The 15,675-nt window shown below is 48.8% G+C and overlaps 1 protein-coding gene across 2 annotated transcripts in view; it reads right to left on the bottom strand.

Annotated features, from left to right (window-relative positions):
* The window catches only part of LOC116946971 (chloride channel protein ClC-Kb-like), a 41,963-nt gene extending 30,073 nt beyond the window's left edge, over positions 1–11,890 (bottom strand). For both annotated transcript variants that reach the window (XM_032962275.2, XM_032962276.2), the window contains exons 1-7: positions 11,524–11,890; positions 7,951–8,079; positions 5,555–5,683; positions 3,300–3,439; positions 2,515–2,592; positions 1,954–2,032; positions 521–646 (exon numbers count right to left, since the gene is read on the bottom strand). In XM_032962275.2, coding sequence (XP_032818166.1) covers positions 521–646; positions 1,954–2,032; positions 2,515–2,592; positions 3,300–3,439; positions 5,555–5,683; positions 7,951–8,079; positions 11,524–11,815 — 973 coding nt within the window. In that variant the 5' untranslated portion in view covers positions 11,816–11,890. The remainder of the gene's footprint in view (positions 1–520; positions 647–1,953; positions 2,033–2,514; positions 2,593–3,299; positions 3,440–5,554; positions 5,684–7,950; positions 8,080–11,523) is intronic.
* Between the last annotated feature and the right edge of the window lie 3,785 nt (positions 11,891–15,675).

The following is a 15,675-nucleotide window of genomic DNA, read 5'->3' as shown; positions in this document are numbered from 1 at the left end:
TGCCCTATAACCTTTGTGATCTGAGTTTGATTCCCAGCCGTGGCTCACGTGAGTGTCAATGCGATGTCTAAACCGCGATGACAAGCGTGGTGAAGTATGGTCAAACAACAATCCCCATGACCGACATAGCGATGAGAGGTCTTCATCCAGCAGTGGATACATCTATCCTGATGATGTATTTAAACTACACTAAGGATGGTTCCAATGGGAGTCCGACATTTCATGTGTCCTCAAAAGAGACATTTATGTTGCTTTTGATGGCTTAAAAGGCAAAATAAAATGTAACAAAAACCACCAGCTCCGGTGTCTTCCTAATATCGGGAGGAGCGTTCCAGACGGCCGCGGAAGCGCATCTGAAAGCACGCGACGCGATCACCATCGATCGTTGTTTGATGGCTAGCAGTCAAACGCTGCTGTTGCTGCTGCTGCGAGGATGACCGGAGTTCGCTTGATGATGGTTTATCATCCTTGACGAGATCATGAGGAGGGAGTTGGCGGGGGGGGGAGTTGTGGGAGGCACCTTTCTCTCCGTTGGTGATGGCGAGCAGGCGGAACATGAGGGCAGCACACGTGGCAGCAAAGAACCCGCGCCAGTAATTGCGCACGGCGAAGTGAGTGGCCGTGGTCTCCACGCTGAACAGCACTCCTGCCCGGGTTTTGCCGAGAAATCATCATCATCATCAGCGTCATCATCATCATCATCAGCGTCGTCATCATCATCATCATCACCATCAGCGTCGTCATCATCATCATCGCCATCAGCGTCGTCATCATCATCATCACCATCAGCGTCGCAATCATCATCATCACCATCAGCGTCGTCATCGTCATCACCATCAGCGTCGTCATCATCATCATCACCATCAGCGTCGTCATCATCATCATCACCATCAGCGTCGTCATCATCATCATCATCATCAGCGTCATCATCATCATCATCAGCGTCGTCATCATCATCAGCGTCGTCATCATCATCATCACCATCAGCGTCGTCGTCATCATCATCATCATCAACATCAGCGTCGTCATCATCATCATCACCATCAGCGTCGTCATCATCATCATCACCATCAGCGTCGTCATCGTCATCACCATCAGCGTCGTCATCATCATCATCATCACCATCAGCGTCGTCGTCATCATCATCATCACCATCAGCGTCGTCATCATCATCACCATCAGCGTCGTCATCGTCATCACCATCAGCGTCGTCATCATCATCACCATCAGCGTCGTCATCATCATCCTCACCATTAGCGTCGTCATCATCATCATCACCATCAGCGTCGTCATCATCATCATCACCATCAGCGTCGTCGTCATCATCATCATCATCAGCAACAGCAGCTGATGCAGTCGCAGGCGGAGCACTATAATCATCAGCAGCAGCAGTCCGTTTCAAAGACAATGCCATATATACTACCAGAGCATGTTTTTGTTTGTGGTGAATGCAGACATGATTCCTTGAATAAGGACTCTGTTGGGTGTTTTAACATCTTGACACCTGATTTATTGCCAGAAAGGGTAAAACCTATTGTTGAAGCATTAACACCATGAGCAGCAGCAGCAGCATCAGGATCAGGAGAATCATCATTAGAAGCAGCAACAGCAGCAGCAATATGATGATGATCATCAGCATAAGGAACAGACACACGACCAACATCAGCAGCAGTATAATCAAATGTATCATCTCAAGCAGCAGCAGGTACAAAATAAGTTCAACATACATACAAGCAGCAGCAGGATCATCAACAGCATCATTCACATCATTAGCATCATCAGGACATTTGGGAACTCTATTAAATGGGAAGCTGACAAGAGGTGCAAGAGTGAGGCAGAGCGGATCGAAGAGAGAGAGAGAGAAAGGGAGACTGTGAGCAGAAGAAAGAAAGAGAGAGTGAGTGGGTGCGATGATGGGAGGAGAGACGTGGGGAGTGCAGGTGACACCATCACCTCCTACTGGGGCCACGAAGCAGCAAGCCACCCCCACCGCTGCCCCAGCCACGATCATCTCGTACTTGCGGCCCTCGTTCTGCGGGGTTGACGTCAGGGCAAAGATAAAGATCCCCCCGTGTAGCATTAGCAGACTGTTGGGGCAAGTGCTGTTAGCGAGCAGCACCCTATGAAGTCCGGCACGGCACACGCGGGAGTGGGTGGCCAGCACCACGCCCGACCGCTTTGTCTCAACCAGTGCTGATGTTTACACATCGCAGCAGGTACTCATTTGAGGCTGAGTCGACCTAGGGGAGGCCCAGGACTGGTTCGGAGAATCGTCACTGGTGTTGTCCGTGAGAGGGAATTGAACTCGGGTGGTTTGGTTCAGAGGTCACTGCACCACTGCTCCAACTCGTATTTAACGATCCAAATACATCGGCCAGGCTATTCGATTGTCAGGACAAGTTTAGGTATTGCATGTGGTTTTTCAGGTGTTATGTGTAGTTTTCTCGTCGGATGTTGTAGTAATGAACACAAACTCAACCCCCCCCCCCGAAACAAAAGCCTCGCGCCACTAACCTCCTTCTTCCCAGCAAATTTCACGAGAAGTCGGCCAAACTGTGTGGCGAGGATGCAGCTCATGTGTACAAAGGGTCCCTGAAACAAGAGCACACCAAACAAAGGCCATCATTTACGATTCAATGAAACGACGCAGAGCAACATCGCCGCCCCACTACGGCAACTTGGCAACACACTTCCCCACCCCCCCCCCCAAAAAAAAAAATCCTTGCCTTGAGTCTCAGCCGAGGCTTTCCTGGCTCATCGAGCGTAATGTACGTGAACGCGTCTGCCATTAATTATTTTTGAAAGGGCTCAAACACCTCATCCCAGGGAATCCAGCTACCGTTGGACGGCTGATTTACGATACTTTTCGAAACCTCCGGATCTCATCCGTGGCCGACCAGCACACCGTTCTGACCTTCCAGCCCCAAGGGCTTCCCGTATTGCAGCGTTCGTCATTGCCAGGCCCGGGGGCCGCTGGCGACCCCCTAATGACCTCTAGTGCGGACACCGACAATAGACAACACGCGAAAACACCCCGCACGTCATCATCATCATCATCACCATCATCACCGTGCTGTCAAACCCAACGGCTTCAAATGTGTGGCGGACTTCACGCTGAATGTCTTATGGGCGAAAGTGCCCGGCCGCCCGGCCGCCCCGCCGCCCGCCCTGAAAAATGAGTGAAGAACACCGCTGCGTTGAGATAAACGGGCGACAATCGCGCGCGAGCTGCCCTCGTACGTCGGACTTCTTCCACGCCGTACGCAGCCGAACCTCGAGTGAGCGTCCGGCGCACTCACCACTTTGCCCAGGAAGATGGTGCTGCCCGCGGCGAGCGTGCACGTGATGCCGATGAGCTTTGCCACCATCGTCTTCAGGGTGAAGAACTCCTCCAGCACGACGCCGCGCAGTGACACTTTGATCTCGGGGATACCCGAGCCTGTCGAGACGGTCGGACGTGAGCGATGGTCATTTTTGGCAGGGGCTTTCGAGACCAATGTTATTCATGATAAAGGTTTGTCGGGGAGTTAGATCGTGTGAGTATTATTAATGCGTCGTAACCCCCCCCCCCCCCCCCCCACCGACCAGCCGACACAGCCCAATTAGTAAGGGATTTGTCGCGTAAACAAAACGCCAATTAGTGACTACTTCAGCCCACCGGTGCGTTGGAGAGTAAATCCACAATATTGACAATTTGATTTGCCAGACTAGTGAAGCAATCCACCTGCTCCCGGTGTTAAATAGCGCAGGACGACGTCACTATAAGCGATGGTAATGTTAATTATCATTAATTATAATTAACATCATTAATTATAATAATTATAATTAACATCATTAATTATAATTAATAATCATAGTCGTCATCATCATTCTTTCCGTGACACGTCCGGGTGTTTTTTTTATTGACACACTTTTATTGAACTTGCCTTGTTGTCTGTTTACATTCTTTCAAATCGTTGACGCTTTAATGTCTTCGGATCTACGCAGCCTGACGAGCTAACATTTTCTACACATTAAAAAAAAACGGTTCGGGTCTCTTCGTGTTTTTTACTTTGTGTTTGTATCTCAGAGGCGGCAACCCTCACCCACGCTGTTGATAAAATGTCTCTCCCCCGACACAGCATCAGGAAACCGAGCAGCAATTATTTGCTCATGTGACTCAGAAACTCCGTCCGATGAAGACCGCTTGTGTTGCGATCGAAACGTCGTGGGTTTTTTGCTTTTATTTTATTTTTTATTTTATTTTATTATTTGTATTTCTATCTACGTAACTTTACCGAAAGAACCAAGAATAACTATTAAGCTATAAAACTAAACTATGTTTTTATTTCACCAGGTAAGGCTCACTGAGCAATATAGCTCTCTTTTCTAGAAGCCACCTGGCCACAAATAATAGCTCAACGAAGGGGCTTATCATGTGGAAATGTATAGCAGTCAAATATTCTAAACGTGTGTTGATTCTAAACGTGGGGGGGGGGGGGGGGGAACGGACCACAGGGAGAACATGCAAACTCTAAATAAACAGCAGGCGTCAGGGTCAGAATCGTACCCACGACCTCCTGCGTACTAGGCGGGGTAGTTAACATCTCGCCACCCTGGCGCTCCAACACCCCAAGTCAACACCGGCCCAGAGTTTGGAGTGCTTGAACGAATGCCGTTGGAAAACATTGACGCAGAGGGCTGGCGCGATTATGGGACTGTGATGATATTTTATTGTAAATTACAGACTTTTGTATGATCATTTATCTTTGATGGTGCGAGTAGTGAGCCCGTTGCTCTGCAGCGGGAAAATAAGAGACAGCTGTCCATGTTCGTGAACTTTCTCACAATCCCACTCTTCTCGGAGCACTCAAAGTAATTGCGTTTTTTACGTAGAAATAACAACATGGCAAGATAATAAGTATTTATATTGAAGAGGTGGAGCGATTATAAATTAACCGTGTCAGTCTTCTGTTATTTGATCCTCCCACCTCTTCGCTCTCGCGATATATTTGACGTCTTACGAGTTTATTTCGCCGTTTCAATTCAATAAAATGTTTATTTGTTACACGGGTGGAAAAGAAAAAAAACATCGCGTGTAGCCAGTTACCCAGCTAGTTTCGGTGGCAAGGTGCCCCGCAGCCGCTAACAATCGAGTCATTATGACGGTGGACAGGAGCTTAGTCAGCAGCCAGCCAGTAAATTCAAGGAAGGCACAGATTATTTTAATAGTAGCCCGATTTTGGGTGCATAAAGCAAAAAACGTCGCCGTTGGATTCTACTTATATGCTCTCCGCCTTCACCTGTGAGGAAGGGTCATTGCCCGAAACGTCACAGCTTTATTCACTCTGAATGAACGCATGAAGGAAAACAAAAACAAAAACCCCTGGCTTTCAATCAACCAACTACCCTTCAGAAAATGCGTAACTTGAACTCTTTCTAAACATTAAACTTTTGAAGCGACAGTTGCGTTGACCTTCCTCTGCACACCGACCCGTGCTAACATCGGAGGAATCGACGGTGGCGTGCACGAGCCGGCGGCAGAGACAAGCACGAGGACACACGGCGCGCGTACCGATCGCCTGCTGCGAGATGAGCTGCGCCACTCCGGCCGACCCCACCATGAGGATGACGTGGTAGAGCACCCACGATAAGTACTGCAGCACACGGTAGTTCTCCAGCGAGTCGTAGACGTGCAGGTTGACTGCGCAACAACAACAAAAAATAAAGACAAAGACCCCGTCGCAGACCGTTGGGGGCAAGTGCTGTGAGCGAGCAGCGCCTGTGAATGACGGCACGGCACGCGACGTTGGGGGCACGTGGTCACAACGGAGATCGGCAGGTGGGTTAGACCTTTCCGCAGACACACAAACACAACGATCCCACGTATAGCCTTAACAGACTGTTGGGGGCAAGTGCTGTTAGCTAGCACCTATGAAGGCCGGAACGGTACACGAGGGGTGGGTGGCCAGCACCACGCCCGGCCGCCTTTGTCTCCCCAGTGGTGGATGTTCACACACCGCACCAGGCACCCATTTGAGGCTGAGTCGACCTAGGGGAGGCCCAGAACCGGTTCAGATAATCGTCACCGGTGTTGGCCGTGAGCGGGAAATCGAACTCGTGTCGCCGGGTTTGTGGCGCAGCCCGCTGACCGCTACACCGCCCACACACACACTGTCACAAAGACAAAGATCCCCCGTATAGCCTTAACAGACTGTAGGGGCAAGTGCTGTTAGCGAGCACCTATGAAGGCCGGAACGATACACGAGGGGGTGGGTGGCCAGCACCACGCCCGACCGCCTTAGTCTCCCCAGTGGCAATGCTTTTATCCACCGCACCAGGTATTCATTTCAGGCTGAGTCGACCTAGGGGAGGCCCAGGACCGGTTCAGATAATCGTCACTGGTGTTGGCCGTGAGCGGGAATCGAACCCGCGTCGCCAGGTTCATAGCGCAGCGTAGCGCTAACCACTACACCACCGCTCCCCATAAACACCGCCCCCCCCCCTCCCACCTGTCGCCATCAGCTTCGCTCTCTTCAATTGCAGTGATCGATCTATCGCAGTGTTCTTCATTAATTTTCAGAGGTGTTGGGGGGGGGGGCGCTTTTGCCGATAAGACATCGTCAGCGCGAGGGCCGCCACACACCGCCTGCAAGGGATGTGCCCTCACATTTGTGTATTGTTGGGAGCCGCACTAAAGGCCACCAGGGGCCTCACTAAAGGTCACCAGGGGCCGCACTAAAGGTCACCGGGGGCCGCACTGAAGGTCACCAGGGGCCGCACTGAAGGTCACCAGGGGCCGCACTAAAGGTCACCAGGGGCCGCACTAAAGGTCACCGGGGGCCGTACTAAAGGTCACCAGGGGCCGCACTAAAGGTCACCAGGGGCCGCACTGAAGGTCACCAGGGGCCGTACTAAAGGCCACCGGGGGCCGCACTAAAGGTCACCAGGGGCCGCACTAAAGGTCACCAGGGGCCGCACTAAAGGCCACCAGGGGCCGCACTGAAGGTCACCAGGGGCCGCACTAAAGGCCACCAGGGTCCGCACGAAAGGTCACCAGGGGCCGCACTGAAGGTCACCAGGGGCCGCACTAAAGGTCACCAGGGGCCGCACTAAAGGTCACCAGGGGCCGCACTGAAGGTCACCAGGGGCCGCACTAAAGGTCACCAGGGGCCGCACTAAAGGTCACCATGGGCCGACCGCCAGTGGCCCGCAGGCCTGGCAATGAAGAACAGCGATCGAACGCCTGCACAGCAGCTCACCTCATCGCTCCGTCTACGAGGTGGACGTGCCCTCTGACGTGTCCCCTCACCTCCTTCGGCGTGCCACGTCGTCGTCACTATGTCTCGGCCACTGGCCATCATCCACTCATTCCCCCTCGCGAAGCGTCTTGCCCAAGCCCCACTTGCTGTTCTTTTCGGTCAAGGTGAATTGACAACCGAGGTCGCGCAGCCGATGTCATGATTCATAATTGATTTTGGTGGTGGTGGGGGGGTTAATCGTTGCGTTGAATGCTCTTACACGAGACAGTTTAATTCGTTTGGCTACGTCGAGTGGTGGCGGGTTCTTAACGACACGAATTTGTCCAGATCATTGTGTGGCCCGACGCAGATTTGTTTTTATCGCGACATGCCTTGTGTATATAAACAACTTGTATTTTTCTTTTTGCAAATGTCACTGCAGTCAGTGAGCCGAGTTGATCTAAAGCTGCCAGTATGTCGATTAACATATTTTTTGTGAAGATTTTTGTTGTTGTTGCATTTTCTTAACATGCTCACTTTTGCAAGGGAGGTCGTGGAAACCATAATTTATTAATGATGTGTTTTGTTATTATAAGAACATATTATGTATGTATGTTGAAATTATTTCGCACCGTACGTAGCCAAGCGTGCTAATCGGGGGGTCTCTGATCCACGTGTTTCCCCTCCCTGCCTCCCAGTGCAATTGCGAGCACCGGGAGCATCTACTCACTTCGCTGGAATCGCCCGATGACCACGTCCAGGCAGTAGCTGATGGTGGCCATGGAGATGCCGAGGATGAAGAGGAATATCCAATCCTCCCCGAACCTCAGGATCAGGTGACGTACGCATCGGTACACCGCTGGGCAGGGGCAAGGGCAAGACAGTAAAAGAACGGATCACAATTTGCCCATGACCAAATCACCCCGCAATGCCCCTCTCATCAGCTCACCGAAGCCAAACAGGTCTGATCTTGGATCAATCCTGAAGCGTGACCTTGCTTGAAAGGGGAAGGCATACAAAAATTAAGGGGGTGAGGTGGGGGAGGGGGGTCACGGCACAGTCAGTGCTAAAATAAAACTCTAAAGTAAAGTTAAATGTTTGACAGAATGAGTCACGATTGAATTTTGCCTGCCGTACATTCTTCTTGAGCCCCCTTGGCTGGAACTCCCACCGCTCAATCGCAGCGCCCCGTGATCGTTTCGCGTTCTGTCCAGCTCCCTTTGAGTATTGCGGGCAGCTTTGTCTGTCATCACACGAAGCTTGCGAATTAAACGCCGGACATCGCAGCAGATCGCGCAGTGTTGTGTGTGGGCCTCCCCTAGGTCGACTCAGCCTCAAATGGGTGCCTGGTGCGTTGTTTTAACTTCGCCGCTAGGAGAGACAAAGGCTGCCGGGCGTGGTGTTGGCCACCCACTCCCTCGTGTGCCGTGCCGACCTTCATAGGTGCTCGCTAACAGCACTTTCTTCAGCAGTCTGTTAAAGTCCATACGGGGGATCTTTGTCATTGTTTTGCAGTTATGACAATATGTGTGACGCAGTCATTACCACACAATAAGAGTTAAGAAGAGGGGCCCTCAACGCTAGGCGGCTGGGATGGGAGGATGGGATGACTTCTGTGCACAACAGGTTGTTATAGGCAGCTGCGGGGCTAACATGGTGGGCAGTACGTATGTAGAAACTTCTTTGGTACCGTACGTAGCCAACCGTGCTATTCGGAGGTGCGGGGGAAGGACAACAAACTTAACACGTAACGCAGTTCTAACGAATCACAAATATTGCTGCAGTAGACATTAATTGTGGTACCATACTTCTTATGCCCCCCGCACCGCCTACACCAACCCTAACTGACCAGCTTGGACAAATAAACAACGACTCACATCACGTTTACTGGTCAGGATTTTGCAAGCGCAAAGTTAACTACAGCTGCGCATTTCACTCACTCACTGATGCATTATGCCCATTTGTGATAAATGTATATGTCTACTTTTCTGTCTCATATTTGCAGTGCAAGTCTAACTTCGTGAATTGGGCGATTTGAAAACGGATAAGGCCACTATGTAAGCCGGGTGAAGGCAGTTTTTTTTTCTTCTTCCCAGAGTAAGTTGGAGGCACTCAGCTTCAGCGAAGTAAGTTATGATGGCTCATTCATGCTGGTACTGAAGCACACAGTGACTTTACTAAATTAGCAGTCACACTGTGATCAGAATGCAAGCCAGTATGAGTCGTCAATTTCCCACCCCCCCCCCCCCCCCCCACCAAAAAAAGCAAAAGCGCTAGAGAATGTAGTGACGAAAATTGGCTTTGGCTTTCAGAAGTTCTTGAAACAAAAATTAAATACTGCAGCCAGTGGACCACTCAACCGCGTCCGACCAACACGATGTGGAGAAGGTGTGGCGAATTTTCCTCCAGACATACAAAGATCAAGGAATCACCAAACTGTGAATGCGTTTAGGTGCAGACTATGAGGCGTACATCACTACTCACTGCCAAATTAACACAACACGCTGTGTTCTGGTGAAACAATCGTACTCCACTCAGCTACCACACCCGATTCCGTGTAAGGTCTAACAAACACTAGAAATACTTTTGGAGCCTATTGCCTTTATCTTCTTCTTCTTCCCTAAAGCCATATGGAAGAATAAGAACTCCAGCAAGGATTTCCCAAGTGACAATTTTAAGTAAAATGTACAGTATATTTACAAAACATATATATCTACAATATGCATCCGTTGATAGGACGATAATTTCATATACGAACATAATTCATGCAACATCGGGCCAAATATCCCAAATACAGGACTCCTGAAAAATAGTCGTGAGATGCAATTCAGTGGTTCCTTGATACTTTGTATAGTATTTAATATGAAAATATTGCAATGTAAAACATAGTTTTGCAAACACCATATATGTATGAACCTTTTTTAAAAAAAACACGTAAAAGCTGAAAATTCTGAGATATTTTTTTGAGCGACGTTTTAACACAGTATACACGAGGGTGCCACTCAAACTTTTGAAATACATTTTGTTCGACTCGCATGTCTTTGCGACACTTCGACTATAATATCGCTCTAACTTTGAGCCTGCATCTAACATTTTTTTGGTCTCAGGTTACGTTTGCACTTCTTTTTATTCGCGTAGTGTGCTTCGTCTTACGACCGTTAAACGCCGAATTTGTTAGCTCAGCAATGTTCCTTCAGGACCCTGCTGCAACTCGTTCTCTGCAATACTGATGACGGTTTCGTCTTTTGTTTTTGTTGCCTCTGCTGTGCTCACGCACCACGGATCTCCCTTCGTAAAACAGCAGGGCAGCTGGCTAAACGGGATCGTCCGTGTCAGCGAATCAAATCAACTCAAACTCAATATGTCCATGGAATTGTGAAGTTGCAGTTTTTTTCTTCCTTTGATCACACGCTCTGCATGTGTTACACTTGGTATAAATGTCAACTGCTGAGAATGTCATTCCAACCTGTTAATATTTACAGGTCGCTCAGCATGTCTGCTTATTCGCTGTGTCTGTAAGGGCGCCATGGTGGGGAGATGTTAACTACCTCGCCTGGGATATAGGAGGTCGTGGGTTCGACCCTTACCTTTACGGCTGTATATTTGGAGTTTGCACAGTCGCCCTGTGGTAGCATGGATTTTTTATCTGGGTCCTCCACTTTTTCCCTCCACATTCATAAACATGCATTTGCCCAGAATGCCACCTATTTTCTATGAATGCGTTCAGTTTTTTGGGTATCTGTGCACTTCTGCCAACACATTATCTTTTAATAAGAGGCGTTATGTTTCGTGAAGTAGATTCTGTCTATTAAATTGCAAAAACAATATCCACAAGGGCCTTGATAGCAAGCAGTACATTTTATATTTGTTTTTTTTGCAATTATAAATCGTTGTGGATCGGTGGACCATACTTTACCATGTTGGCCAACGAGGGCCGAGGGACTGGTTCAGTTCATCACCCTCCCCTTGTGTCAGCCACGGCCAGGAATCAAGCTCAGGGTCCAAGGTTGTGGATTAAATAAAGAAATACAATTCAGCACGTTCGGCATTCGCCCCCATTCCTACGTCGCAAAGGCCATCGCGAAGGCGCGAGAGTTACGCCTTTGCAAGCTCGACATAACGTACCAGTCCATCCTGAGCACTCCTTCCGAGCTGGCCGAGAGAGCGCGTCAACAAAATCGCGCGGAGAACAATCGCGCATTAAATACGAACGATTACACAACCCGGCTCCTTGAGAGAGAGAGAGAGAGATCGGAAAGATCAGTTGCTGGAGGGTGCGGGGAGGGCATCAGGAGGGACTCACGTCGGAAAAACTTGACGATGCTGCCGAGCGCGTCCCTGCAGCAGTGGGTGCCGCTCCTTTGCGTGCGGTCCGCGTGGTCCTTCTCGTCCACCAGCAGATCCCTCTCCTTCCGTCGCTTCTCACGCGCCACACCGTTGACTCCGGGCGCTTCGTCTTCCTCCGTCTCCTCCTCCGTCTCCTCCGTGGACCTCGCGGCGTCGCTGGCAGCCGCTGCCGATGCCGATGGAGAGAATCGTGGGTCCAGGAACGGGTAGTCGGGCGTGTGGTCGTAACCTTGCTGATGGGTGGCCATCCCTCCACCCACCCCCCCTAAAAAATGATGTGTTCTCAGGGAGTTCCCGTGGACTTGCTCACGGTTCTAGCCTCAGAAAACCCGAGCGGTCGGCACCGAGACTTTTTCGACGATTGTGCAAAATGAAGACAAACGGAGCTGCCTTTTTCTCTCTCTCTTACCCTCTGTCTCTCTATCGTTCTGTCGACCGTGAGGCAGCCTCACTCGGTGTGTTAGGGAAAACTGTGCGCAACAGCCTATGACCGGAGCTCATATAAAATATGCTAAAGTGTTGTGGAAAGACGACCGCCAGTTGCAGGAAGGCACAGGCGCAGGTAGACTGGGGCAGCTCACTCATCTGATAATGTATCCAATAGCTATGCTGAATAGGGTTCTATAGGAAGCTGGCCGAGATAATTTGGGGGTGTGACCATGAACTGGTCACAACTGTGCTGGGCTGGAACTTTGTGCCATTATGTCGAGGACATCAGATTAGGTGGTGAACAATTAAAAGTGACGTGGGTTTGGAGGAGGGTACAAGCCAAAGTCTTTGAGAAACTGCGTGTAGATAAAGCTGTACATTTACCAAGAAGTCAAACACATTCACATTTCTGATATTACACACATGTCTTCGCATTAGATTGTCTGCTGTATGATTTTTATTATTGTATCTCAAGGGTAAATACACCGGATTGTAAGTAATAACTTTTTTATTGTATACACTACAAAATTAATTGTGCGTGTGCTTGCGTGACAACGCATTACATCGTTATTCTTAATCGTAAAGAGAGTCACAGGGAAATGGTTGTTTTTTACATTAGGAACAGCTGATATATATTTTAAGCTAATTTAATTCTACCAATTATCATGTCCAAGAGATTCTCAAAAATGGACCTGAGAAACCCATAGATGAATAGAGACATTAAAGACCTAAAAAAAAATAAAGCATACAATGTCTCAATATATGAATCTCTACACATTAAAAATATAAGTATTGCTTACACAGTCCATCACCCGTGAGTGTGATCATTTCAGCAGCATTGGTCCCAGACAAGAAAACTCTGAACTGGTTTCGACATGCAGTGCCTCACCAGCAGATGGGATGTGAAGGCCGTGCGACTGATGGGCTCTGTAAGAAACACTTTATTTATTCTTTTACACGGAGAGACGGATGTGTCAAGGAGACATTGTCGGCTTATTTATTTTGACATTTACCTTCACCACAACGACTCTCGTGATAATTTTGTGAGAGTAAAAACGAAAATTTGGGAGCCCAAAAAAATAAGCGGGGGTCCCGTTGACACATTCCACTTGAAATAAACTCTGCATTGACCATGCCTATACTCATAATCATCATTAGCCATTGTATATCTACTGCTGGATGAAGGCTCTCCCCCCCGTCCCCAATGCCATCACAATTCCACACCGTCCTGTGATGCCAAAATGCATCTCCAATGCGTGAACTGATCTCAACATTATATCCTTTTGCCTGTCATTCCCTCCCCACAGTCTCGCCCACCGGCACCCGTCCCGACCAGCGACGTAGCCCTGCCGAAGACCGCTTAGCTGGGGCGCGACCCCAAAGTCGGTGCCGCGTGCCTCATAGCGCCGTCTGCTGGGCAAGTTGCACCAGAACGAGAGGCACCTTTGGGCACGACTCCTCGTACTTCGAGTCATCGCTAAAATAATACCAAGCAACACTTATTTATTATTCACTCTTATCTCAGTGTTCTTCATCGCAAGGCCCGCGAGCGACTGGCGGCCCCGGGTGGCCTTTAGTGCGGCCCTCGACAACACAGAAATGGTGAAAGCAGCCTCGATACCGTCGTGCAGTCGAACTCGGTGGGTTCAAAAGTGTGGCGTCCCTCACGCTGAAGGCGAGAAACTGGGCCCTCTCGGAAAATGAGTGAAGAACCCTGCTCTATGGCTTCTCTGTGCATGTGCTGTGAAGAAGGGCCATTATCTGAAATGTTGCCAATTATATATTTATTTTAAGGCCACAATGCTATTGACGAATGTGTTGAGTTTTTTTGGTTTTTGATGTTAATATAATTTACGGTAATTTGTATTTCGTGATCCTCTCCATCAGTCGACTTCTTTCCTGTCATCAACCATCCACAAATGCAAAACCCAAACTCCTTGTGTGACTTTCTGTGATCTCACTTCCACCTCTGATCCCTGCTCTTCTCGACTCAACATCCCTGGTGGCTTCGACATTTATGTTGACAATCCAATGAATTCCAACGCAACCACCTTCCGTCACCCTTGGAATCCAGCGATTTCTCGGGGACTTATTCTCATTACCCAATCACCCCGATGGTCACGCTCTTCACCTCGTAAATGTATTCTTCGCGTTGGCAACTAATTGCAGAAAGTACAATACGTGTATTGCACATTTCGTTTGTATTTTTTATTTAATTATACAAAGTTATACATGCAAGGCGTGTCCTTGTAAAATCTGGTTACTTTATTTTCTCTCTAACAAATAAACCACGTATTTTCATTACACCAAAATGAATGCGGAGGTAATACGCCTGTTTCCCATATTCCTCTCTCCGCATAACACGTGTAACGTAATGATTTTAAGCTTTCGTGACTGCAGGAATCCACACTCTTTGGTTCTTTCGGTGAAGTCACGTGGGTAGAAAAAAATATTAGACCACTAGGTTTCGATCGCTCGCTGCTGCGATCGAAACGTCGTGATCTATTATTATTTTTTCTACCTACGTGACTTCACCGAAAGAACCAAAGAGTATAAAAAATAATGTTTTTGCTCATACCATTGGCCACACGGCCTTCTGGGAGTGATTATTTACAGCAACATTGGTACAATGCAAGGGCACTCTGGAGGGGTTTCGACATTCAGTGTCCGAGCAGTCAGGCTTGTTCCATCCAATGCTGGTGAGCTTCCACATGTTTATTCGCAGGGACCCTCTCTGCTCGATATGGGTACAGGTTTGATGGATAGCTATGTTATGCATCACCCAAAATAGCCACCAGCGTTGCACATGTGCTTCACAACGTCTCTCATTACAGCCCATTGTGAATCCATCTCAAGCGCAGAAGGCTCACAACATTTATTCCGCAGTTTGGTGTTGGAAGTCGAACTCAGAACCCACAACCAGGGCGAGATAAACAACTCAACGCACTTAGAATTGAGATCTCAGGAAGCCGGTGAAGCCCTGAGCACGTGGAAACGTCGGACAACGTGCATCCATTTATAATAATACAGTAATACAATTATAATTTCGGCTCGTAACGGGCACAGTATTCGCTCACTCTCGTTGGCAAGGAACGACTCCTAAAGAGGCAGGAGGAGGCAGCACAGGCAAGCGATAAGTATGGATCCCACTGGACATCTGGGAAGAATACCTTTATAGCTCATCGGATTCCATCAGTATGAATACATATTCTGATTCTGGTGTATATATGTTGCATTTATTTTGCGCCGTACGTATCCAACCATGCTAATTAAAGGACAACTAAACTGTTCTAAGAAAATTCGTTTTCAACCTAGATTTAAAAGTGCATAGCTCCAGTGGAAGGCAGCAGCCCCGTGATGAGATGGTGCCAACAATTGCCCAAGCTTTGAGAGTTACGCATTACAAACCCAAAAACACAAAATACAAAGATCCTCCGTATAACCTTAACAGACAGTGGGGGCAAGTGCTGTTCGCGAGCACCTGTGAAGGAAGGCTGGCACGGTACACGAGGGGGTAGGTGGGCAGCCACCTTTGTCTCTCTGGTGGCGATGTTTACACACCACACCAAGTACTCATTGTAGGCTGAGTCGACCTAGGGGAGGCCCAGAACCAGTTCACGTATTCGTCACTGGTGTCGGCCGTGAGCGGGAATCGAACTCGTGTCGCCGGGTTCATAGC

Source organism: Petromyzon marinus, chromosome 28 (assembly GCF_048934315.1).
Source record: "Petromyzon marinus isolate PM22_M1 ecotype Great Lakes invasive population chromosome 28, UKy_Petmar_22M1.pri1.0, whole genome shotgun sequence".
In the NCBI taxonomy this organism is placed as follows: Eukaryota; Metazoa; Chordata; class Hyperoartia; order Petromyzontiformes; family Petromyzontidae; genus Petromyzon; species Petromyzon marinus.
The sequence above is the reverse complement of the archived record's forward strand: the minus strand, read 5'-3'. Positions and strand labels throughout refer to the sequence as shown.